This window comes from Athalia rosae, chromosome 3, assembly GCF_917208135.1.
Source record: "Athalia rosae chromosome 3, iyAthRosa1.1, whole genome shotgun sequence".
In the NCBI taxonomy this organism is placed as follows: Eukaryota; Metazoa; Arthropoda; class Insecta; order Hymenoptera; family Athaliidae; genus Athalia; species Athalia rosae.
Window position 1 is genome coordinate 11,182,787 of NC_064028.1, and position 25,286 is coordinate 11,208,072.

At 36.5% G+C, this 25,286-nt stretch overlaps 1 protein-coding gene across 7 annotated transcripts in view; it reads right to left on the bottom strand.

The window, feature by feature from the left end:
- LOC105690082 (NAD(+) hydrolase sarm1) overlaps nucleotides 1-25,286 on the bottom strand; it is a 93,656-nt gene that overhangs the window by 9,937 nt on the left and 58,433 nt on the right. For 4 of the 7 annotated variants that reach the window (XR_002305907.2, XR_007277416.1, XR_007277413.1 and 1 more), the window contains exons 2-5: nucleotides 2,545-2,697; nucleotides 1,184-1,401; nucleotides 551-821; nucleotides 23-190 (exon numbers count right to left, since the gene is read on the bottom strand). Coding sequence is in view for 1 of the 7 variants with exons in the window: in XM_020854727.2 (XP_020710386.1) it covers nucleotides 23-190; nucleotides 551-821; nucleotides 1,184-1,401; nucleotides 2,545-2,697 (810 nt within the window). In the remaining 6 variants the exon portion in view is untranslated. Of the gene's footprint in view, nucleotides 1-22; nucleotides 191-550; nucleotides 822-1,183; nucleotides 1,402-2,544; nucleotides 2,698-4,278; nucleotides 4,750-7,509; nucleotides 7,925-22,184; nucleotides 23,052-25,286 lie in introns of those variants that run through there. The other 3 variants (XR_007277415.1, XR_007277414.1, XR_007277417.1) reach the window with 3 other exon arrangements.

Genomic DNA, 25,286 nt, shown 5'->3' on the forward strand with positions numbered 1-25,286 from the left:
TTCAATACCAAACTAAACTCACCCTCGCCAAAGCTACGCTTTTTTCTGCAGAAACACCATCGAGTTCTACTCGTGCTCTAGCTGCCGTTGCGGCGCTTTGTTCTTTATAAGAAACATCGCCGGTTTGTAATGCCCTCATCTCAGCGCTGTTGGCAGTTGCCTTTTCAGCACTGAATCCGTCGGTGACAACCTAAAAATTATTAAAATTCGTCTTACAATCGGAAAGAAAAATTCCTTATCAATTACAGATTACATGTCAAATAACAATAACCGCAAAATTTACATGTCATCGGACATAATGTCGAATTGTTCGTGCTTTTTTCTTCGTTTCTCATTTCATTTTTTTTTTCCAATTAAATCCAGACGTGTCACGCATGCATATCAGATAACGTCCAAACGTATGATGTAAGGGGTCGTATCAATTTAGTCAAAAATAAAAAAAAATATTTCAAGGATCTCCGCAAAATATCTCGTCTATCCGACTCAGCAACTTATTGCTCTGTATAAAAAAAAAAAAAACAAAAAAAAAATGTCTATGCAATATTCTTACCTTAGTTTTCGAAGCACTGGTCATTTTCTTCTGTTCGAATTTCATAGTTTCTGGTCCAGCCGGTATACTCGACATACTCGTTATCGTCGGCATATTCGACATGCTCATGGGTGGGCTCATGTTGTGTAAATTGTTCAAAGAGTTCAATGAATTTAGCTGCGAAGGCGATCCCCCCGTTAAGGTGACAGTTCCAGTTACCGGTGGGGGCGTATCTGGATCCGGAAACGTCACCAAAGGTTCTGAGAGATTTTCTTCCGGACCGCTGCCATCTCTGGAAAGAAGAGAGAAATAGACAAAAAAATTAAATTTAAAGTCGAAATGAACAAATGACATGGAAGAGCCGAAGATGAGAAACTCGTAAAAATTTAATCCTTTCATTTGTTGAATTACTCCTTTTCATATCTCAAATTAAAAACTCCAACGAAACGTGATTTATCAGCGATCAAAAAACGTATCGATCGATCTTGTTCAAAGTTTCACTTCGACACGAGTCAAAATACATTGATAGATTAAAAAGAGAGAAGCAGAAAACAGACGACGACTACTACACCATGGCCACTTAATTTGTAAAATTTGTAATTAGATTTTTATCAAGAAAAAAACAAAGAGAGGAAAAAAGAAAGAGATCCTTACCTGTCGACGAGGTTTTCCATGCTGCTCCTCAGGCGTGAGAAATTAGATGACATATTTTTCATTTCCGTAATACCTCTCTTCAATTCGTTCAGTCCGTCCTTAACTTTGACGTTGCTAGCGTTCATCTCCCTCGTCGACGAGGAGGTTAGAATCCTCTGGGAGGTCTGCTGAGCGACTCTACTCGAGGTACTGCTGGTTTGACTCTGATTTGTCAGCATCTGCGAAGCCAAGAAATAGAGTGAGAAAGATTCTATTAAAACTTTTCGGCACTGTCGGTGAGTCACGTTCGCTGTATAATATACGTCACCGAACCGAAGAAAAAATTAGAGAAAAAAAAAATAAACGAAAAAATAAGAATGAAAGAAACCAACCATAAGTATACGGCAATGAGAATGACGATGAAATTAACACCAACGATAATTATAATGATAATGCGAATAAAATAGACGACCAACTATATATACGACATAATATCAGTTTTGGAAAATATCCAATACATCGTCTAACGGTTCAAAGATGAATTAACGAATTGCATTTGAGCTTCGTGGGAAAGTGACGACACTTCGTGTGTAAATAAAAAATTCCACAGTATCTATACATATGTAATGTAACATGTACACACATAGGCGCGTATGATGTATACATTATATCTTACAAAATGAAATAAGGAAACGCGCTACGGTTTCAAGGTTTTTTTTTCCCCACTTTTTAAAACCGAAACCTAAACTCGTCGTATACAATAATAATATGCATATGATAATATACATATATGCGTGGGCGTGGATTCACGTAACGTCGTATTAAAAATTACATAACTTATCATTAATTTATATGTTATTTGTATTTATTATTATTTTGTTATTTCGTTTCCATTCATCAGAATCGAAACGCGTCTCGACCTGCTGCAACGAATTTGAAATTTTCCGAATACGTGTACACCGTAGTACATATGTGATTCGGTGGGTTGAGTTTTACTTATTTTTGGACCGACGCCTCTGCACGGTCACGGGAGAATTGGCTCATTATGAAAATTTTCTATCTCATCTAAATTACCTATAACAGCAGCACATCGTATTCTCAAGCTGTTTCTCTAGGAATTATAGGTGAAGTATTTATATCGTACGTACGTTGCGAATACATATTTTATACGTAGATACATATATCCTGTGCACTTACGTGAACGTAGGCGTAAAATGACCGATTACCTTGGCCATGATTTAGCAAAGTTGTGCCAATTAGAAAATCAGAAGTGCACCGATTAATTATCATTGCGACGACGACGATCCTCTTTATCGGAATAATATTCAGAGCGATTTTATGGCAACGATAACAATGATCATATCGATGATTGTATTATTCACCTGTGACGACGTGGTAACTTGAGGATGATGGGAATGAGAGACGTGGGTGTGATGTCCGGTTCTTCCAGAAATAAGATTGCTCTTTTTCTGAAAATTTTCAATGACGGAGTGCATATCTCCATTTTCACCGCCCTCCACTGGGAACTCGGACATCTGAAACACAACGGTGAAAAATATTTAAATAAATAAATATTTGACAAAAAAAAAAAAATCATAAAACATTACAACCTTCGTTGTATCGATATTGAACAATTGACATTTTTATCCATATCTAAATACAAATTTCTCTTCGTCTCATTTCCTCCTATCTTTTCACTGCATCTTTTTTATTTTTACGTTCTTCATTATCGTTACTTTGGAAATACCTGCAGAGAGCGGACAGATTTCGACTCTAAACTCGACAAACGAGTCTGCAGTCTGCTGCTTTTGCAGTCTGGATAGTATACATGCTATATATACCGAACATACGCATAATATTCATAATGCACATGTATATAGTTTTGTAATTGCAATATTTATGCACGAAACGTGCTCAAAAATCATCTTTTGCTTAATTGTAAAAAAATATGCACACGTACGACCATACATTTATATTATTTCTCCGTAATTATTGTTCACCCCACGCAAAGCTCCATTCGATTTCACTGCATTGATAAATATAAAAAAAACAACAAATGAAACGCATGAATGAAATAATCGAGAGGATAATTTATACTTGAATTAAATGAATCAAATAATCGTGACGTATGAATTCTTCTTTTTTTTTTTAATATACATAATAAAGATGTTTAAATAACGACAACGATATTAATGATCATGATAACATAACGATCCCACATAGTTTAGAAGAGAAAAAAAGTGAGGAATATGCATATCTATGCGACATCAATTTTTATGAATATACATTCGTAGCCTCATTATGTAATTTGCAATCGAATAATTATAATCAAGGAGTGTACGATATATAGTAACATGTTCAATTCCTAGATTGCACAATTGAAGTTTATTCGTTGAAATTTATTGCTCCTACTATTTTTTGTCGTTATTTTTTCTTTTTCCAATTACATAAGAAACGAGGAGGAGGCAAACAATTAAATTTTAATGGTCGAAGATTTATAGATACGAAAAAAGAAAAAAATCATATTGGATCGAAACAAGAAAAACGAGAGAATAAAACAATGAAAAAATCAGAACCCAAACCAGAAAAATGAAGACCTACGCAATAATATACGTCGGAAGTAATGATCTACCGAATGTAATTAATCACCAATTTGTCAGTATGGCGAAGTATAATTTTTGAGTATGCATATAATATGAAAAAAAAAGTTCGTCGCATTGAATCATCGTTGATTACCATGTTACAGTTGATTCTGGTAATTCTGTCAAAAGAATTTTCTCGCCCTCGAAATGAAATGGTATTTAAAGCAACACCCTGAAAATACCTCTGTTCCATTAACGTCCATTTTAAAAATAGACAAGATGAATATAAGAGGCATCTTTCAAAATATCCCCTCTCTTTCTCTCTAACTCTCCGTCTCTCTCATTTTATTCGCGTTATTTTTCTTACCAAAACGTCTGTAGATGCGTTTCGATATGGGGTGTACCGAAAAATAAAAGGGGGAGAAAAAAACAAATTATAACGTCTTCGTAAGACGAAGATAAATAAGTACACAAGTAATTATTTTACACAGTTATACGATAGAGAAACGATTATAAAAAAAAACAAAGACTTACTTTGATTCGCATTTAGGATATTGGTACGTGCTGATTTCAAAAAGAAAGAAAAATATTTATTTTAGAGTTGCACAGAAAACTTTTTCGCCACATATATGTATGTATTATTTACTGTAAATACATAACCGAGAACTGTCATTTATCGCTGATTATTATTATCATCATTGATATCTAAAATTTCGAAAAAACCGAATAACTTTACGCACTATTTCACTGTATCAACTGGTCAACTATACAATTACATAACTTTGACTTTAAAAGTCGTACGGATTTTGTTTCATCGGAACTAAAGGAAGGTTAAAATCACAAAAAAAATTACATTCGGTTTGAGAAAATTTTTTGTGAATTCCATAAAACCGTTCGTAGTCAGCCGGATCGACGAGAAAAAGTAGTAATAACCGGCGGCGCGGCAAAAGGAACGAGAATCACTTTACATACGTATCGTCGACGCGAGACTCGTGAGCAAAGTAGCAACAGACGTCGATGTCAGACTGGTTTAACGTTTAAATATTCTCGATCGAAGCGCCACGCGACGCTCTGACGTAAAATCTGTGGACCTTCGCTACCCCCTTCTCTTTCCTCTTTATAAATATAGGCTAGCAAAAAAATAATCAGATATCTCAAACGGGCTTTTAAAATTATCACTATTATTGTTATTAGGAACGCAAATTCTCACAGAAAACTATAAACACTAAAATACCAAATTTCGATTGATCTTGCCAACAATTCGTCAAAATCACAGAGGACGAGGACCGGCGTTTTTTTATCAAATAATTCTTATGTTCGGTTGAACGTATGTACTTCCACAAATATTGGAAAAATTTTCAAATTTCTATTTTCAATTCAATTTGTTTAATCATGCACGCGCGACGACACTCGGTCGGTGGTCACCGTGAAGTTCCGGAAGGAAAATCCCGTTGAATATAACTATATTCCATTTAAACATGTGCGCACACACAAGTAATACGTGGGTACTTATTTACTCACAAGGTTGGGGAATTACCCGGGTTTTCCGACCGTCGCTTCTTCTTTTTAATTCTTTCTATATTTAAATCCGACAGGAAACTATAAGCGATCGATTTTCCCGGCATTTTTCCCAGTGTCGAAAGCGAAGAGAAATTGACAGTGAGATCAGAGGGAAAAGAAATGCATTGGCTATTTCGTGAAAATATTTTTCACGAAATGGCAAACAAAGGAATATTGCTCGGCGACTGATTGTTAGAAAAAAGTGGAGATACGAAATCGAACAACCGTATAAAAAAAAAACAAAGAAAAACATTTATTTTCCCCCACTTTTTCATCCTCATTCAAGTAACGAATTAAGATCGATTCCAACGTATAGCAAACGTTCGACACTCTTATTTTGGCGATGATTTTTAAATTTATTCACTTATCGATCAATATTGTTATCATCATTATTCGCTTCTGTTTTTTGTATCAGGTTCGTGTTTCGAAAATACGATAACACGTTGTACGAACATACTATACCGCCTGTAACGACACCGGGCGGTTGATGACTCGACGAAATGTTACGTAACTTGTAAACGTGTGTCTCGTGCTATTGCAGTGATTCATCAATGCTTGTAATATCTCATTATTGTTGCTATCATTATTGATATATCCTTTTTTCGAATCATCATTATTGCTATCATGTACAATAAATCGAGAGAATCAATTTGATACTTCAACCTGTCGTCGTACATATAGAGTCCGCTATGCGTTAATACGTAGGTAATCATAGGTATTGGATTCAGAGTGGCGAAAATACTTAGAAAAATACCAACACCGCCACCGGCCTCGAGTGGAGAAGGGGAGCGATAATAAAAAAAATGGAAAAAAATGAATCGAAATTCAAGTATCGCGTATAGGTCAACGATCCCGCGTCATCGTTGTAATAGTCGTCATCGGCGCGATGCGTCGTATAGCAATATAGTTAGGTCATACAGCTGGGCTGTACACGATGATATTGTATAACCTCATACGTAACAACAATTGAATTCATCACTCAGCGACGATGACGATTCCGCAGATGCAGACGATGACGACATGACATGGAGAGTCGCGTGGCGATTAGTCACTAAAAAATGTTAATCGTGTCAAACAGATAAAATGACAGGTAGATACCTATATACATGTAGGTTGTATGCACGAATAACATTTGTTTGAATCTATAAATTATATATATATATATGCGTAAATATTGTACAAAAAAATTATACGTATACTTGTCGTATATACTATGCGGTGCGTTGCAATTTCATGTTCGTACGTGTATGTAGGTGTACAAGGGTCACATTCAAATAAAAGAGATTACATGATGTATTACGATGATGTCATTCACTGCAGATAGTAGGTAAGTAATTTCTGTATCTAATGAAAAAAAATAGGTATGAAAAAAGGAAGAAAAAACGATTTTCATGACGTAGGTATTACGTACCGATATAGATTATTTTCTCGGAAATCATCTCCGTTTTATACATCATACTCGAATATCACGCGTATACCCACGTAGCTACATGTACGCAGTGTATACATAGCATACACATATTCAGATAGTCATCCTCTGCATACCTTGGGATATTCGCTTCATTTTCCTTTTTTTTCCGTTTTATCATATAATTATTTAACGAACCTCCGAGTATTCGTTAAATGTATTTTTCTGCTTTTATTTTTTCCATTCACGTGCGATTCTTTGACTCATCTTTCTAATTCGTTTTCTCTTTCTTTTCTTCTGGAAGAGACGAAGACCGCGTTGTATAATTAAAATCGCGATTGGAATATTTTGGAGAAAAAAAAAAAAAAAATTTTGAAAAAAAAAAAAAAACAGCAAAAACAATATTGAATCAGCGGTCATTTTTTTTACTTTCATCAACCCAATAGGCGGAAAGTTAAACCGGATTGTACATATGTATGTATGTATAGGTATGGTGTACGTACGTACGTACATACATACGTATTATATACCTGACTGGCTCAACCCACGTGCGATTCCTTATATGAAAAAAAGGGGCGCGTCTTAAACCACCAATCGTAACTCGCGAATTACTTTCATTTATTTTTAGCTGTATATACACATACGTACACACACGTATGCATACATATGTGTACTGCAGTACCGCGTTCACGAGGATTACGCAATATATACGTAGATGATATTTTGATCATATTTGACCAATTAATTTTTAGCTAAATCTCATTTATTTTAAAAGTACCTAGCGAATATTTTCTTACCGATTTTAAAAAAGCACCCCTTCCTTTATACATGCTGCTGCGGTGCTGGTGTCCACCGGTAATGTGCAGCATGTTCAATCCACGATCAACGCTCATTCATTCGCATATGTGTACACGTATATGTATTTAAAATGTATTATCTCGTTTCTTTTTTTTTTTTTAACTTTGTTTTTATTAGATATTTTACGTTTTTCACATTTCACAAATTGAAAGGAAAATTGTTTTTTTAAATATTAACACATTTTTACCGTCTCATTGTCAGCAATAACGTATCTGTAGGTATCTACGTTACCGACATTTCTGTAATAATGTTTAAGAATAATGTATTATTTTTATTTCGTTTTTTTCTTTTTTACTTTTTTCTTTCTTTTATTTACTTCGTGTCTCTACCGTTCCACACAATCGCTTCGTAACGGCATCTCCGACTGGAATTGATGAATTTGTTTTGTATAAACGACGTAAATCCCTGATTACGAAAAGGAGAAAACGGCAAAATTAAAAAAAAAAAATTGGTACAATGATCGTTACGTTCGAGACTTACGAATAAAAATTTTATCAATTCAACGAGGTGCGACGGCGCAAGGTTAAACATATTATATTGTCTTTCGTAACAATCTCTATAGATAACGAATAAATATATATATATATATATATATACAAATTACACACATATAAAAAAATTATCTACAGAATAGTCTGGAACACGTTATAAGCACCGAGGTGTATCGTACCGGATACTAAAATATTTTTCATAACATTTCTTTCGTTCACTTTTTTTCTCATCGATATTTTTTCCGTTCCCGTGAGAGAAATTTAACAATCGGACGATTTCATCGTTTCATTAACTAAACGATTAATTCTTTTTTTGCATGCCGTGCTCTTTTCACTATCTTCATTCATTTAAAAAAAAAAGATCCGACAACCATATTCTCTCGGTACCTGCATAGGTATGTAATTATATAAAAGAAAAGAAGGCGGTTGATATCTAGCCGTAATTTCGATCTTCTCGGTATAGTTTATATGTATAACCCAATAAAAAGGAAGTTCTAACGTTTGCTTCCGGACATTTCCGGAAGTCACGTGCGCGGCGGGTTATAAACACAACGCGGTATTGAAAAAGTTCTTGCTCACAATAAAATAATGCAGGCTGTAATGTACTATAAGCTATTGTCACACATGTATGTACTAATACATGGATCTATATAAAAGAGACTTTCATATAGCGCGCGACGAATATAATTACATGTATTCTATAACATACATATACCGATCTGAAAAATGATTAAACCGTAACGAATCGATGTTTAATTTTTTTGTAAATTAAAGAAAGAAACAAAAAAAATATGTTTTCAATTTTTTATTCTTAACCGTTCAACGCGGTAGATGAGTTGAATTTTCAAATTCATTACCAATAAAACCAGAATACTCAAAATATTACACGAACGGATCACCGACGACGGAATAATTTGTCCGTCGCAAAAGTGAAAATGAAATGTAAACGACAGAAGAAAATCGCAAAACCGTAATTTCTCTATATTTTCTAACGAAAAGTCGAACGATCCCATCCGAATCTCGCGAAGCGTAGGCGACGGTGGCATGCGCACGACTAACCGACTGCAGATGACTCGCGAATCGTCAAACTTGGCTCACCTATGTAGGTATACACATACATATGTAAATAATGACGCGTCTACTTGATATCAACCTACACGCATACGCATAGCATTGTATATAAACATCGCGACCTTAAATTCGACTCGCGGTACGGATTCGAAGGTAAAATATTGGAGACGAAAATCCAGCTGTTCGCGAATTGAATTCAGGATGGGCGGGACGGAGGGGGTAGGAACAAGAGGAGGTGGGGAGAGAAGGAGCGAAAGAGAAAGAGAAAGAGAAAGAGAAAGAGGAAGAGGAAGAAATGAGGCAAACTGAGACGGAGAGGGGGCAGGGGGAGGATAGTCCTAATCGACCGTCGCGACGCCCCGCTGGTTCATGCGAATCCGCGAGTGACTCATCGCGCGATATTCGGTTATCGTCATGTGGACGTCATAAATTCAAAGGCTAATCTTCCATTTCTTTAATTTCGCCGTCACGTATTATAAATATATATTTGATCGTATCACACATGCATATTATACAAATTAATCAATTATCGTCCGTATACATACAACGTGTTATCGTTAATATTAATATTTTTATTCGCATAAATATGTATTACGTATATACATCGTCAACTTAGTGGGTTTACATTCTTTTTTTTATTTATTTATTTATTTGTTTTTTTTGTTTAATCTTAGTTTCTTGATTATAATGTATAATTTAAAAAAGAAAAAAAACTTCCAGCAATAGCAAAGAAGAAGAAAAAAAGATAATGGAGTTGAATAAATTTGATAAAAAAATTCGTAGAAAAGTTGTCCATCACCGCGTTCTGAATCTTATCAATATAATTCATGTACATACAATATTTGTACATACATGAATTATGTATTAAAATAAATAAAGATAAGAAACCCCGAGTACATTGCACCGTAAAATGTATACGTCAGAATTATTGCATCACATATTATGTTTATACAAAGCGTTGGATTTGAAAACTCTCTTTCTTTCTTTCTTTCTTTCTTTTTTTTTTTCTGCTTTTCTCGTTTTATCAATTTTACTTCAATTTTTTTTTCTCCACTATTTCTTATCTTTTTGTTCCAAATTTTTATTCATTTATTGATATGTATCTTTTTACTTCGATTGAACAGAAATAATGAGAAAGAAAATGAAATAAATAAATATGAATTATCTAATCAATTAGTTGATTGATAAAAATGAAAATGAAAGGGTCAATTGAAAAAAGGTAGGGGTAAGTAGGAGTCACACGTGCCGCGAACCTTTCGCGTGCGTACGTAACGCGTAATTACGTCATAGGATTTATTGTAAACCAGGTGACGTATAGTATACATCGTATGTATGTATACACATACACATGTACGATTGTACTACATGTTGTTTAAATTAACCAGCAATTTTATGAATGAAAGATTATTCTACTTATTTCTTTTTTCCTTTTTTTTTTTTTCTTTTTTTGAACGGATGTACACCAGCAATATAGTACCCTATTGCGGTTAGACAAGTGTATACCTACGAGGTATATGCACATAGCCACACGTATGTACGTGTATAATATATATGTACGTCGGGTAAAGTAGTTACTGCATTTATTCTTAGAAATTTATCATCGTTTCCTAAGAATTGGCTATTATTAAAAGTATATAAGATAATGCGAACTGTACGTATAATGCGATGAAAAAATTAACTTCTGATTTTCTATTATATCACTGCCGATGATGTTATAAAGCAACTCTACGCACCATGCAGCGTAAATTACCTCGACGCACTTAATTATTCACCTCGCTCTCGATCCTACTCATCTTCGAAGAAATCCTTCGATATTAATTCCCCGAACGTTATTCTGATTCATATATAGGATTACATAATGAGAATATACCATCATTTGTATGAAATTTATCAATATTTTATTTCATCTCAAGGATTATGCGCACATTGAATACCCAATAGGATACGCGGGTAAATCAAAATTCCTTGTACTTTTTTTCCTTAATTTTTTCGGTCTTTTTCCCTCGGCCTGCACCGATCCGTTGATCACTCACAACGTAAACTGAATTAATTCTAGGAATAAAGCTACAATTATTTATAGATCGTCAATTATTTCATCAACGATATAATAACGTGAATAATCATTATCGTTGCCTTGACGAGTAAATAGGTAATAAAATAAATATATATGCACACGTATAATGTATATATAAAATAACGAATCAATCATAGCTCTAATTTAATCGACGTGCGCGTTATTGTACCGCATAGTACGTGCGATAATGGGGTCGTTGAAATATATTATTATAATTATCATCGAGTCCGTTAATATAGAATTAATTGACACAAGGTGAGAGGTACGTACGTACGCGGTACATGCGTTACCGATGATTAATCAATTACTACCAATGATGAGCTTGGATAAAACTTCGAACTTTTTATCGAACGCAGGGCTGCTCGTGGTCAATTGGTCCATGATTGCACTTCGCTCTCGCACAAGCTCTAACATCGTCCCCCCGTGATACATAAACGTACACACACACAAATACAGATAATTTATTTGACTTAGGTGCGCAATGAACTATACGCGACACGTCAGAGTTTCGCTATTTATACACCTGATCGCCGGGCAAAGGGCCAGAAATTTTTGGGCTTAACCTCGTGCCGATGGTCTATTTCGTGATATTTTTTTTTCCATTTTTTCTCTACTCCCTCGTTATCCGCGCTTTCTTTGTGCGAACATCTTTTTCATTCGTTTTCTCGTATATCAATTTTTTTTTTGTTTTTGCCTCTTTTTACAAATTGGTGTTCGTTCGTCGGGTCAACGTTATAAGATAAATACATAGGCACGCCTGAAATGCGCTCATGGGGATTCGGAGTGACGTAAAGATTAAGAATTTCGGGATGAGCTGCGTCACATCCTGGAGAAAGAGTGGACATATTTCGAAGTTGAGGTCGAGACTGGAGAAAAGTATGAGGAAAGAGATCCTGCAGTGCGTCGGTATAAACTGGTTCGTTCAAATTGTGTGCGAAAAGGTAAGTACAAGGTATACAGGTGTACATATATATATATATATATATATAATTCATATATATGTATATATATGTATATATATGTATATATATATATATATGTATATATATATGTATATATATATATATAAGCGTATACTGTAGCGCGTTACATTGAAAAAAAATTTGCTTTCTCTCGTACATATATATCTATATACACAGCACCAGGAGCTCGGGCTACCGAACGTGAGATGCTGGACGCTGATTACGGCGATGCCCGGAAGTAATATTGAAGTACTTTAAAGTCTACGTAACCTACAATGCGTACGTACGTACTTCGAGGTTCGATTGAAAAAGAAAAAAAAAAGAAAAACGAACGAGTGAAAGATCGATAAATTCGGACAAATCTGAGTGCTCAATTATAATCTATCCTATTTAATACAATTTGTGAATCATCGTCGTTATCTCCGCATGATCATCATAAACAACCTGGTGCTCTTTTTTCGAATTTATTTATCCATTTATTTGTACGTTTCTTTTTTTTTTTAAATTTCATTTCGCCGATACGCGAGAGCGAAAAGTTCAAAAATCCTAAAAAAAAAAACAAAAACAAAAAAAAAACCACTGTATGATTCACGCTGCATAAAATTTGATTTACATATGCGATAATATACATTATACTCACGCGTTAAAATACTATACCTAAGGTACACAGCTACAAGACGATTTATCACATCTCTACGTGTTTATTTAAATATATGCGTTTATATGGTGTATGCCTATCGAATCATTTACTCATTTATCACCACACCGCACCCTCTTAATAGCTAATAGCGTCGCAGCTGGTTGTCATAATATCACAGGCCGATTCGGTGAGCGATGAAATATAAATGGCCGATGGCGATATGGAGAAACGAATTTAAAAAAAAAAAAAAGAAGAAATTACAAAGATTAAAAAAATTAATGACTTGACTCATGCAGATAATTGATCGAACGGTAATTCACGTGAGACAGCTTTACAATCAGGTGACAGGTACGGGGGGGGGGGGCCCGGTTCGAAAGTGCGTTTTTCTTGTTTTTTTTTTCCTTCGATTTTTCGATCGTCCTTATGACTCACAATCAGGTTACTCGCGATAATTATTCAGAATTCAAGATCAAGTGCAGATAATTGTTATCCCAATAAGCTATTCATTATATTTTTTTTCTTCAATATTTCGAAATCTCTCCGTCTCCTATTCGTCTTCCGTTAGTTTCTGCTTATTTCGGCTGAGACAGAAATGTTCCACCCAAAAAAGTCATAAATTTTTTTTTTTCGATAATTACCCGTTCGAGTGTCGCGTATGTGTACGCAATACAAACGATGTACACTATAAATATATTTACACGTACGCGCAAGAAAAGGGGGAAAAAAAAAAGAGGAAAGAAAACGCTCCACATGCGATATGAGTCACCGAAGAATGCAGAAATTCCTTCAGGTGAGCATGGCCCGTCTTTGTTCCTCCTGTTCTTTTTTTTACACCAGGTTAGTGGACCATTGTCCCGGACGAGTAGAACGGTCAAACGATGGATTATTCAGGAATTCGTTTTCCCCCGTGCATATAGGCGCATATACAGGTATACACGTGACTGCGATTTGTACGTATTAGAGGGGTCGCCCTTAACGCTTCGAGCGATGTGTATTCGGTAGGTACCGACCACACGTATATATACCTATACGTATGTATAACGGAACGAAGAGAATCGGTATGCCAACTATTTTTACCGGGAAGATACTCCGCCGCTAAATGCACGCGTAATATAACATACATATGTATACGTATGTATGTATATATGTTCTCGCTGCTCGGGTTATGATACGCGTATGGGATTATCGATATTTTTGGACGCCAGAAATAAATGGAATACGATAAGAAAATTAGAAACATCAAAAATAACACGTGGCGTACGATCCCGATTACGATCGCACGCACCGTATCTATATACATACACCCATATACCTATGTGCACGATATCGTGCGATGTCAGATAAATATCTATGTAAATATTTATTTGTAATCATACAAGGTTAATATAGATCCAATTGAATTACGATTTGTTCGATGGAATAATTTTTGATCGTGAATGAAACAATCTATACACGTCACGCAGATACGAACGCAACGATTTCCCGTGCGCGATTGTTATTTCAATAATTTTATCTTCCACTCATCGATTTGATCGATTTAATCGATATAGTAGAAGTGATGAAAATTCCTCGAACATTCAGATTCTCGTCGTGCGATAATCCGTCCCATCGTGTGTCGGAAGTAGAGAAGAAAATTAATTACAAAAATGGATATACATCTGCATACATACCGATCGTATGTACGATTCGAGTACATCTATGTGGGTACAGGCGCGTGAATCGTTCAATGGTCGTAGCCGGTGTTTGAAAAAGGAAAGAAAGAAAGAAAAAAGATAAGATAAGAAAAGAAAAGAAAAGAAAAGATCATCGAACGGTCGCGATAATCCGAATTTTATGCATCGTCAACCTCGGAGAGTTTCACGTACGAAGGAACACCGGTACGCAACGTCTCTTTTCAGGTATCGGAGCGGCAGCAGCAGCAGCTCACCGCGTCAAAGACCATAGAATCACCGGAATGTTATTTAACCAAGTACGACCTACGACGTTATGAATGGGGATCAGTGTACCCGGTGGTTATATTTTTTTTCATTTCATCTCCTCGGTTTTTTCTTTTCACTTGTTTCCGTCACCGTTACCAGACGGTATGGAATATACAAAAACGGAGCGTTCCCCGTCTACACTTCCCCCCCCCCCCCCTCTCTCTCTCTCTCTCTCTCTCTCTCTCTCTCTCTCTCTCTCTCTCTCTCTCTCTCTCTCTCTCTCTCTCTCTCTCTCTCTCTCTCTCTCTCTCTCTCTCTCGCCAGTCTCCACCGTTGAGTGAGTCGAGTCTCTGTGCAAGTTTTCTTAGCGTGACTCACGCGATCGTGGCCATCGGCCATCGAGAACGCAACGCGCCGATCGTGAGACGTATCGCTCGCTCTCGCTCTCCTTCTTCGTATCTTTTTTTCTTTCTCTCTGCACGCGCAGAGTCGGGGGTGTAAACTCATCGTCGTCAGACGAACGGGCGCGGATCACAGTGACCGTCGACCCCCCCCCCCCCCCCCCCCCCCCGCAACGAACGAACCAAATAATTCAATCTGCTATCACGAGTAAAATTATAGCGTTATAGCTGAACCGAATAGCCAATTAATTTGTTTTTACAATACTTTACCAAAATTCAGTCGTTCATTTAGTTTTTTCGTTGTTTTTTGTTTTCCGCCATTGCAAAGGCTGCGCGAGTAGGCGACGAAAAGACTCACCTGAAACAGAAAATAAGAGAATTCGAATAAAAATTTGAAAGAAAATTAAAAAAAAGAGTGAATAAAAGAAAAAGGGAGAAGAAACACGATCTCCCAAATTCTGCGCTGCATAACGAGAGGTTTAAGTGATCGTGATTCGATGTTTCAAATTGATTTGCTTCGCATTTTATACGGATATTTGGGAAGATTGAATGCTGAGAGAAAATATCGAGAGAACAGGAATGAAGAGATTGTAAAAATGGAAAAAAAAAGGAAAAAGTACGAGGGGCAGCTATTTCACAGATATAACGTGTATATCCATATTATGTGTATACCTATGTGATATATGGTAGTCAAAAAGTTCGTGGGCGGCGTCAATTGCACATGGCGCCGTAATGACGCCCGCGTATGTAACACAACGGACACTGTTTTATTCGTCGAGACGTAGTCGTCGTCGTTAATTCTCGTATTAAAATCATATAAATACGCTGTTCCACCTGACGCTGTAATTACTTGAATCTCTGTACGTGTGCGTGACGAGAAAACCAAATATTAATTATTCGATCAATCGGAGAACAAAAAACAAGTGGAAAAACAAAATTATTAAACAAAGTTCGTACGAAGATTAGATATATGATATTGAGAAAGCGAAGAGAAAATAAAAAAAATAATGAAAATCGATCGAAATGAGAAACGAATCTAATTTAGAGAACTAAAATCGCACGGCGAATCCCCTCGCCGATTATTATCGACAATGCATCGAATGTGTTACGATGCTCGTCGAATTATATTGTTGATTTTATCGGCGATTGCGATAGCGACGGTGAAGGGAGTAATAAAGTTTTTTTTCTTTCTTTTTTCTATCTTTACGCTCATAATATTCCAATCGTGTAACATTTATAACGACGTAGGAGGGGTGATAAAATCTAATCGTAAAATAAGGAGACTCCAGGAAGTGCAGCGAAGAAGTTCTTGGAATTAAAACGGAATAAAAAGAAGAAAAAAACGAATAACTGTGACTATGACGCTTCACGGATAAATGTAACGTATGTATGTACCTACCTATGTGCGTACATAGGTACCTAGGAATTCATATGTACGGACAACACACATACGTGTAGATATATTACAGATTCCGTAAAAGTATAAAAGTCGTCGTCTCTTTTCAAACATATGTAACAAAAACAAATAAAATAAAATAAAAAAAAACCCACGTCTTGAGTAAATATGTTTGCGATGTGTACACCTCGTGTATACCTATGTATATGCACAATTAGTCATTTTCGATGTACATTAATGAGGCGCGCGAGTAGGATTCGTACCCGATATGGTCACATTCAACGATCGTTTAGATCGTGAAAAAAAAAAACCGTTCAAATAATTATGTCCAAGTAAAATCGATGGTAAAGAGAAAGAAAAAAAGCGGAAAAAAAAGGAACTTTGAATGAATAAAATAATTCTTCTTTTCTTCTCGTGTTATCAATGATACCGCATATTAGTCACCGGGTGAATTAGCCGTGCGAATAGAAATGAGAGATCGACGAGATTATCGAGTTCGAGCTGGTCTACGCGATGAAGATTATCGCGGTTGACCAATAACGGAGAGAATCTCTAGGAGAATCACTGCAGCTGGGATCGTTAGACAAGGTCAATTAACGCTGAATTAACAGCATTATGAATTATCTTTCTTATTAATAATTAAATAATTACCCAGCCCATGATTACGCACTTTACACGCGTGCGATGACGCGGGAAATCCACGCACAACCTTCGGAAATTATGTGCGTAATTATCTGTACCACGTGAATTTGGCAGCGTAGAAACCCAGCGATCCAGGTATTTGGACGACGATCTCTGAATTGTTCGTCATTTTTCACTTGTCATTCAACGCATTTCGTAACGTACATTCTTTTTATCGTCACAACAATTTGCATCGTTTCAATTATTTCAATTGTACGTATATTTACCTACTTTATTATATACGGTGAGGAATTTCGCGAAACGCAGAGCCATTTTTTAACGATCATATAATAGTTTATTATTTCATACGTTGTTAAGTATAGCGGCGAAAAAAAAATATTCTAATTTGACAATTTCAGGAACACCGCGTTTAATGCGTCGTGTTAGTTTTCGTTATACGCACATACAGCGATAAAAATTAAAATGGAAACTCGCGTGCGTATCACACGCGATAGGATTATGGTCCGCGTGGCGTTCAAATTTTTCATAAAATACCCTAGGGGGGTACAACGAGGCATTGTGCCGAGGTCCCGTTAGACAATAACCTCCGCTGGGTTTACCCAGCCGGGATCTTCGGGGTTGAAAAAGGGTCTCGCAAACCTGAGGCGCCGCAGACGCCTGCACATTCCGTTCCTTCCGTTACATTCTATTTCGTCGAATATTTTCGCAACATCTCCGAGAAACGCGCGACGTAGGAAGTTAAATTGATGGGGATTTCGTTGAACGGGAGGTGCGAGAGTGTTAGATAAGAAAGAGAAAGAATCGAACGCGTAGTAAAACGTCGTATCGTACTTACGAACGGAGTAATGTGTAGTAAGATTAAAGACATCCGGTTGGTCACCCATTCATTCGTTCTCTCGTTTATTTCTTCATTCATTCGTTTACGGTTTACGACGGTTAACGCGTCGCGCGGTCTTTCTCGAAACCGCTAAACCCTCCGTCTCAATAAGAATAAGAATAACGAACGTTACTTCTGCTACAGAGCTGAGCAATTACTAACGCTGATTAATCATCCGACGCATGCAACGACGTTATATGCGGCGGCGTTGCCGTACCGCAGTAGGTCATTAAGAGACCGACCAACTTTGTAATCGCCGTTCGAAGTTGTCCCTCCGATTTCATCGAGATGTTCTCAAAAACTTAAAACTCGCTGCACTTACCCATCCTATACATATGCAACGATAAGCGTTGAAAGTGAAAGTCTTTCGCATGATCATCACATTCCGGAATCAAGACGAATATATTCCTAGTGTATATTTCATTCAACTAAAGCGCATCAATTCATTCTTTTCCGTTTTTTTTTTCGTCGAAAATTCCGAGAAAACCGTCACGATCGAATCTGGTGCACCGATTTATTGGTCTGGAATTCATTTTTTATCGCCGGCACCTACATACATAAGGTATATATAGGTATGCATGTGAATTTATCCGCACAGTATACTTGACCTTTCGCAAATTCTGACCCCGCACTTTTTTTTTTTTTTTTTTTTTTTTTTTTTTTTTTTTGTTTTTCATTATAGCTGTACGCATATAAAATTTGTTACGAGCCCTGGTGTATAATGTGAGAGGTTTTTTTGTTCTTCTCAATTTTTATTCCTTTTTCATATACTTGTAGGTATATAGGTATATACGGGGATGCGTGTACCAGTGTACAGTTTGACCCCGTAGACGACCCGGCATCCGGGCAGTGGGCGTCTCTCTCTCTTTGGTATATAAATATATGTGGCATACGTATATTTTTATTATTATACCGCTACCGCCGAAGCCGAGAGGAGAGAAGAGAGGGGAAAAGATGTTGAAAAATTAAGACGAAGAACAGAGACGACGACGCGCGGTTTTATAGAGCGAATATGTAGGAGAAAAAGAAACCAGGAAACGAAAAAAGGAAAAAGAGAAAGAAAAAGAAACGAGGAAAGAAAAAACACATGAGGGCCTTGTTAAGGCAATTATTACAACCGCGCGCCTCACGTACATATAAATATAGTAATAAATACGTACGTATAACTCGGACTCGTATACATACATGTATAATATAAATTACCGAGAGTTGGGAGTTCGTTAGTTTCGCAGCGATCAACGTGAAAATCAGGACTGGAGAAAAAAAAAAAATATTGCAAACGATAACCTCTAACTTACCGGTGACATTTTTCACCAAACGGGAGAAAAACAAAAAAAAAAAAAAAAAAAAAGAAACAAGTTCATCAACTCGCGGAGTTGAATTCACTGTCAAGTTTTCTTTGATTCTTAATTTTCGTGGAAGCGAGAAAAAAAAAAAGAAAAACCCCTCTGCACGAATCCTTACGAAGATTGAATCCCCCTGGTTTTCTATCGGGTCGTTCGAAGAAGGGAAAGAGTGAGTTAGAAGAAATTAGAAGGGAAAAAAAAAAATAATGGTAAAAGATTTGCTGGGTCGGCGCCGTGACACAGGAAGTGTGAAGTGTGTCTTTTAAAAAGGGATATTGTAATAGTTTGACAATTGAAGGGCTACACCCGCGTCTCGTCGTTTTTTCGTCCTCGCGTACATGTACCTACTTATATCGTACGTTTGATTGTAAGTATTTTATTTTACGATATCAATGTTACGTGCGTACGTATATTCGTAGCGGCGTACGTGCGGAATACATAGGGCCCGATAAAGGCCTCAGGGCGTCCCGTCTATTGATATTAATGCCGTTGTAACAACTGACTAATGGATACGGTCATCATCTGTGGCACGAGCCAACCCATTATCCAATTCAATTCTATAAGTAGAGAATCCGCACTTTTAATCGCTAGTCGGTTTATCATATCCTTCGGTTCTTACAACTTCTTGCATAATAACCTGCGTTTACACGCGATGTGACTTTTCACATTCAACAAAGTCACGTGACCCACATTTCACAAATTATACCTACTGGTAATTTCAATACGTAATCGCGTATGCATCGAATACACACGCCTATTGGTTTTCTTCTTTTTTCGTTCCTATTTCCTTCGTGAGATGAGAAATATTTGTTAGGTGGTACATGTGTGTACACGGATCGTTTAAAAATCAAAATATACTATAGATTTGTTTTTTTCATTAAAATTTCATCGAAATTAAAACGATGGAGTGTATACAGTTTGACGTAGGGGGAAGAGGAAGAAAAAAAAAGAAGAATACGAATGGAGACGGTAAGAAAAAAGAATTTAAAAGGATCCGGATGTGAATTTTTAATGCCACGTTGTTACGATTTTATTTATTTGATTTTATCCATTCTTTTTTTCTTCCTTAACGACCGATTTTACGAGACCCAGATTCCATTGAGCGTGACGACAAAGAGGACGGCGCGATGTACGATTTACGATTAAACCTGCACCCGAATTTCTTTTATTGGGTCACCACGACGACAACAAAAATTTTGGCAAGTCATATCGCCCGTGCGATCGGCTCTCGCGTACATACATATAAATACGGTATAATAGTAACGTATTATAAATTGCTGCAACCCTGAAATCGTTCTGATTTCACTCGTTTTTTCTTTCTTTTTCTCTCCTCTTCTTTCACTTCCGCAGTACGCGTAGAGCCAGCGTTAAAAATTAATGTTAACGACTATCCGTACTCAAAACTTACACGAAACTATATAATTTGCTCCAATGAAAAAAGATCAGCTGATTCGGCACGATCGATCGCTAATAAAAAATACATCAACCGGGCGATGAAAGTTTGAAAAATTGGCTCGATAATATAGAGAGAAAGAAAGAAAGAAAAAATAAAAAATCAAAACAAATCAAACCCAATGCCTGTACAACTCGCGATTACTTTGCCTGTTCGTGATTCCGCGGCACGTGGTTTCCTTTCATAGGCGCCTTTAGCGGGTAGAGTATTTGAGCAACCGCGATCCATTCTCCTCCTATATGGCCGTACAGATACGATTAGATCCTAATTTCTATGCTAATCAAAAAGTTAATGGAAATATATTACGCGCGCATGGGCATAACGTAACGTAAACACTAACCTACGGTGTAGAGAAAATTTTTCCCCCGTCGCGTTTATCGCGTATTTTTTCACGTAGGATACGCGAGCCGCGGCACCCGTGCGATCGTTAGCCAAGAAAATACCGCGATACCTACGCGGCTCACGGATCGAGGAATTGCCGGACAGCAATTACCCAGTCTACTCGGTAAAGCACCTTTACGTATTTCTCAATTATTATACACAGACGCGTGCTATGTATTATTTATACGTAGTACGCGCCGCTCTTTGATCATCTGTCTTCCGTTTTTCCCCACTCATACATACGTCCGTGCCTCTGTGCCTAACTTATATAAATGCAATGTACAGAAAATACCATAAATAACTTACTTTAAATTCAAACGCGGGTACTTGGAAAATTCATGTACGTTATACGCACCATGTGCCATATCTGAATTATTAGCGTGGGAAATCTTCGTTCTTTCATTCGTTGCTATTCCTTCGCGTTTACGAGTGCGAAAATTTTGATCGATTTTACATTCTGTGCTTTTTTTTTGTTTTTCACTTTTACAAAACCGTAGGATCTCCGCGGATTTCTTTCAACTTCGTTCGGATAGCCGAACGCGGGGAATTCGTGAGAGAGAAAATTTTTGACGTCCGACGCCGACTTATCCCAAGTTCTGCCAAGTTTATTTTAGGACTGGAAACACCGAATCCGGCTTCTCGGTATAGAGGCTCGGAGGGGGAGGACTTCCAAGATTGCAGACTTTGATGATTTTTAAACCGTTACGAAGATGATATTATTCAACCTTGAGAGACTTTTTTCTCTTTTTGCTACCTTTCCTCCTTTTTTCTTGTTTTGGTCGAGTAATTCGCTGATCCTGTGTTGTCTTGTGAGATCCGAAGAGATTATCAAATAATTTCGTGATTCGTCCAACTTTATTTCGACCGATTTATCTCGTCGAAAATTCGACGTACGTTAAATCCGTTCGACCGGAAGGAACAACGGACAATTTTTTTAGAAAGAGAATTCAAGTCGCTTTACCTTAGCCTGTAGTCCAGAGAAAATTGAACGCCTCGTTGGATATGAAGACATGTTGATTTTGTTGACGACCATTGTCATGGTAGGATGAACGGTAAATTTGAAAGTGAATATTGATATCGATGATGAATTTTACGAACCAATTGCACTTCCGGTTTACCAAGATTTACGTTCGCACTGACACTTGGAAAAAAAAAAGGATTTATATAATGCAACAATTCAATGTCAACGTCGACGAGATGCCGAAGAAGGCAAAGTACACCCAGTATATCGTTTCCTGCAGATTAACGTTCGGAAATTTTTCTTCTTTTCAATTATCTATCGAATCGTCTGATCGATTAGATTAACTTTGACGAATTCCCTTATACAGCAGCTGATCGTTCGACGCACACAACGTTGCACGTATCAGCGCTGAATTGATTATTAGACAAAGAAAAATAACGGAATTCGATTGATCTTATCACTGATTTTATTTACGAATTGATTTCGAATAATTATAATGTTAATTGTAAGAACGTCTATTTTTTCTCTCCGTAATTATCCTCATGAATGTTAAGAACACAAGAAATTTCAGTCTATTCATTTACTTATTCATTTATTTATATGTCTCTATAATTTTTTCTCGTACATGAATAATATTCATTTCGGAGTTTATTTTCATTGCGACACGAAATCAAATACATCGAAGAACGAAAGGGAGACGTTTTTTTCTCTGTCGTTATTGAGGTGCAGTCGAATGAAACACTTGGAGCGAAGTTAAAAAAATTTTCGGGGGTTCGATTGAATTTCTTTTTTTCAAATTTATTTCTCTCTACAATATTGGAACGCGGTAACACGTCCCCTTGCACCGAACTTCCGCAGCGAATCACACCGCACTGAGCCTTTGCCGTTCGGAGCTGGCTTTTAAGTATTTCATGTCCCCCTCCCAGCGTCGCGACCAATCAGCGTCGAGTGTCTTCTGGCGATTCAGTGCAGGTTTCGTACTCGCGATGTATGCGTATCTATATCAACTTTTTACCAACGCCGGGGCGGTGCGGAGAACGCTCTGTCATCCGATTATAACGAATTTTAGAGAAAAAAAAAAAAAAATTTTTTTAGAAAAAACACCCAGACAATACCAAATGCCGTACGATGCACGTATTGTCTCTCACCTGTACCGCGATATCGAAATTTATTTTCACCGGGTATCGTCGAAGGAGAAAAATAAAATGGGGTGAAAAAAACTTGAAAAAAAAACACCAACAATAGCAATGACAATTACGATAACGATATCATCGATGAACTAGAGCTCTTCGCCCAGTGATTGGTAATTAGCATTGGGAAGTCCCGCATCTATAGTGCGTACGTGTCGCTATGGATATAGGTGGGTACGCATAAGCTAGTATACGTACTTATATGTATAGCGTTTTTATGAAAAAATAATTACCTCCATTTGTCTAACAAATGGCGCGCGGTTAACCTCAGTCCATGCAGAATACGCTTATATTTGAACGAATCAATGGGAAAAAAAAGAATTCATCTTAAGCGAAATAAAAAATATCTAGAAAGCTTCGTGCCAAAATTCACGTTAAAATCGTACTAGGCGGTACAACGATGATTTCTATATGGAGCCCGAAACTTATCGTACGTGATCTAACTACCGATTAATTTTGTCTTATTAATGGGAAAATGTTAAAATTCGATCGATTTTGTTTCATTTATTTGGAAAAAATGACAGAAGCACCGAAATTGTGCCGGAGGTATGTGAAGTGATGAAAAATTATAAATTATAAATTATATGTCGTAACAAGGATGGCGAAGATGATGACGATTATAATGAGGGTCCGTCGGGTGTTGAAAATGGGTCAGAGAAGGGCCCTCCGTAAATTACACGTGCACGTATATGTTTTGGTATAATATTGAAAATTAAAAATTCGATATTAATTGGCCATCGCTGGTACCGTGTTTTGTCGACGACCTCCTAAGATTCATCATTACATAAATCGATGTTCCTATACCTTTTGACTAGTAAATAAAATGTATATGGAAATAGAAAAATGGATTTGATAATCAAACGATTTGTCGTGTTGTTTCGGAATATCTGTTACGTTATTCTATACACGCGTATGTGAGATTATTTTCTATATTAAGTCAACTACATTGCATACATATTTATACGAATATCTTATAATCGTTATGTATATTTATATTATTCAAATTGAAAAAAAAAAAAAATTTTTTTTGTTTTTTTTTTTTCAAAACGCCTGCAGCTAGACTCAAAAACTTGAACAATTAACACGTGTACAGTAATCAATCAATTAGTAAGAAAAAAAAAATAAGAAATATACGCTGATAATAAATATCTTTAAATATACTAAATAAAGCGCGTAGTAATTATAAGTAAGTCTTTGTACAAGTGTGTGAAAAAAAATTAAAAATATGTCAAATAAAAATGAAGTTTTGTTAGTCCGACGAATTCCAAAGCGATGAAATATTGAGGCGTTATTTAGCTATACGTGCCTGTATACGTGCCTGTACGTTAAACGAACAATTTCAAAAGAATTGAGGAAAAAAACCTATGAAGTAAGAAGAGAAAAATAAAATTACAATCCTTTTTTGGCTCGATCGATACCACGCGGATATCCATCCGGTAACAATGCGAGCACATATGTGTACGTATATGTATAAGATTGCAGTAATTATTATATACATTGACGTGTATGTGACCCATACGTGAGAAATTGCTATGTATACTTACATTTCTAGAAGATAAAAAAAAAAATAAATAAATACAAAAAAAAGAACAGACCTAGTAAAAATTATGACGGTGTTCGAAAAAAAAAAAAAAAAAAAAAAATAGAAAAAATAAGCTAATGAACTGAAGGGAAATAAATACAAATGTATGAAACGAAACGAAACGATTTATACGATGAAATTACGAAAATATACTTAGAAAATCGGCACTTCGTCACCGTTTCGGTCTAAAAGATAATTCTCGCAACGGTGATGTATACTCGGATATAATTTTTCCAAATGTCATTGCGAACGGTACTTTTTGGAATTTCCGTTTCCTTTTTTCGCTAGGCTATAAAAAATTCGACGGACCGCGATTAACGGTCGTTATTT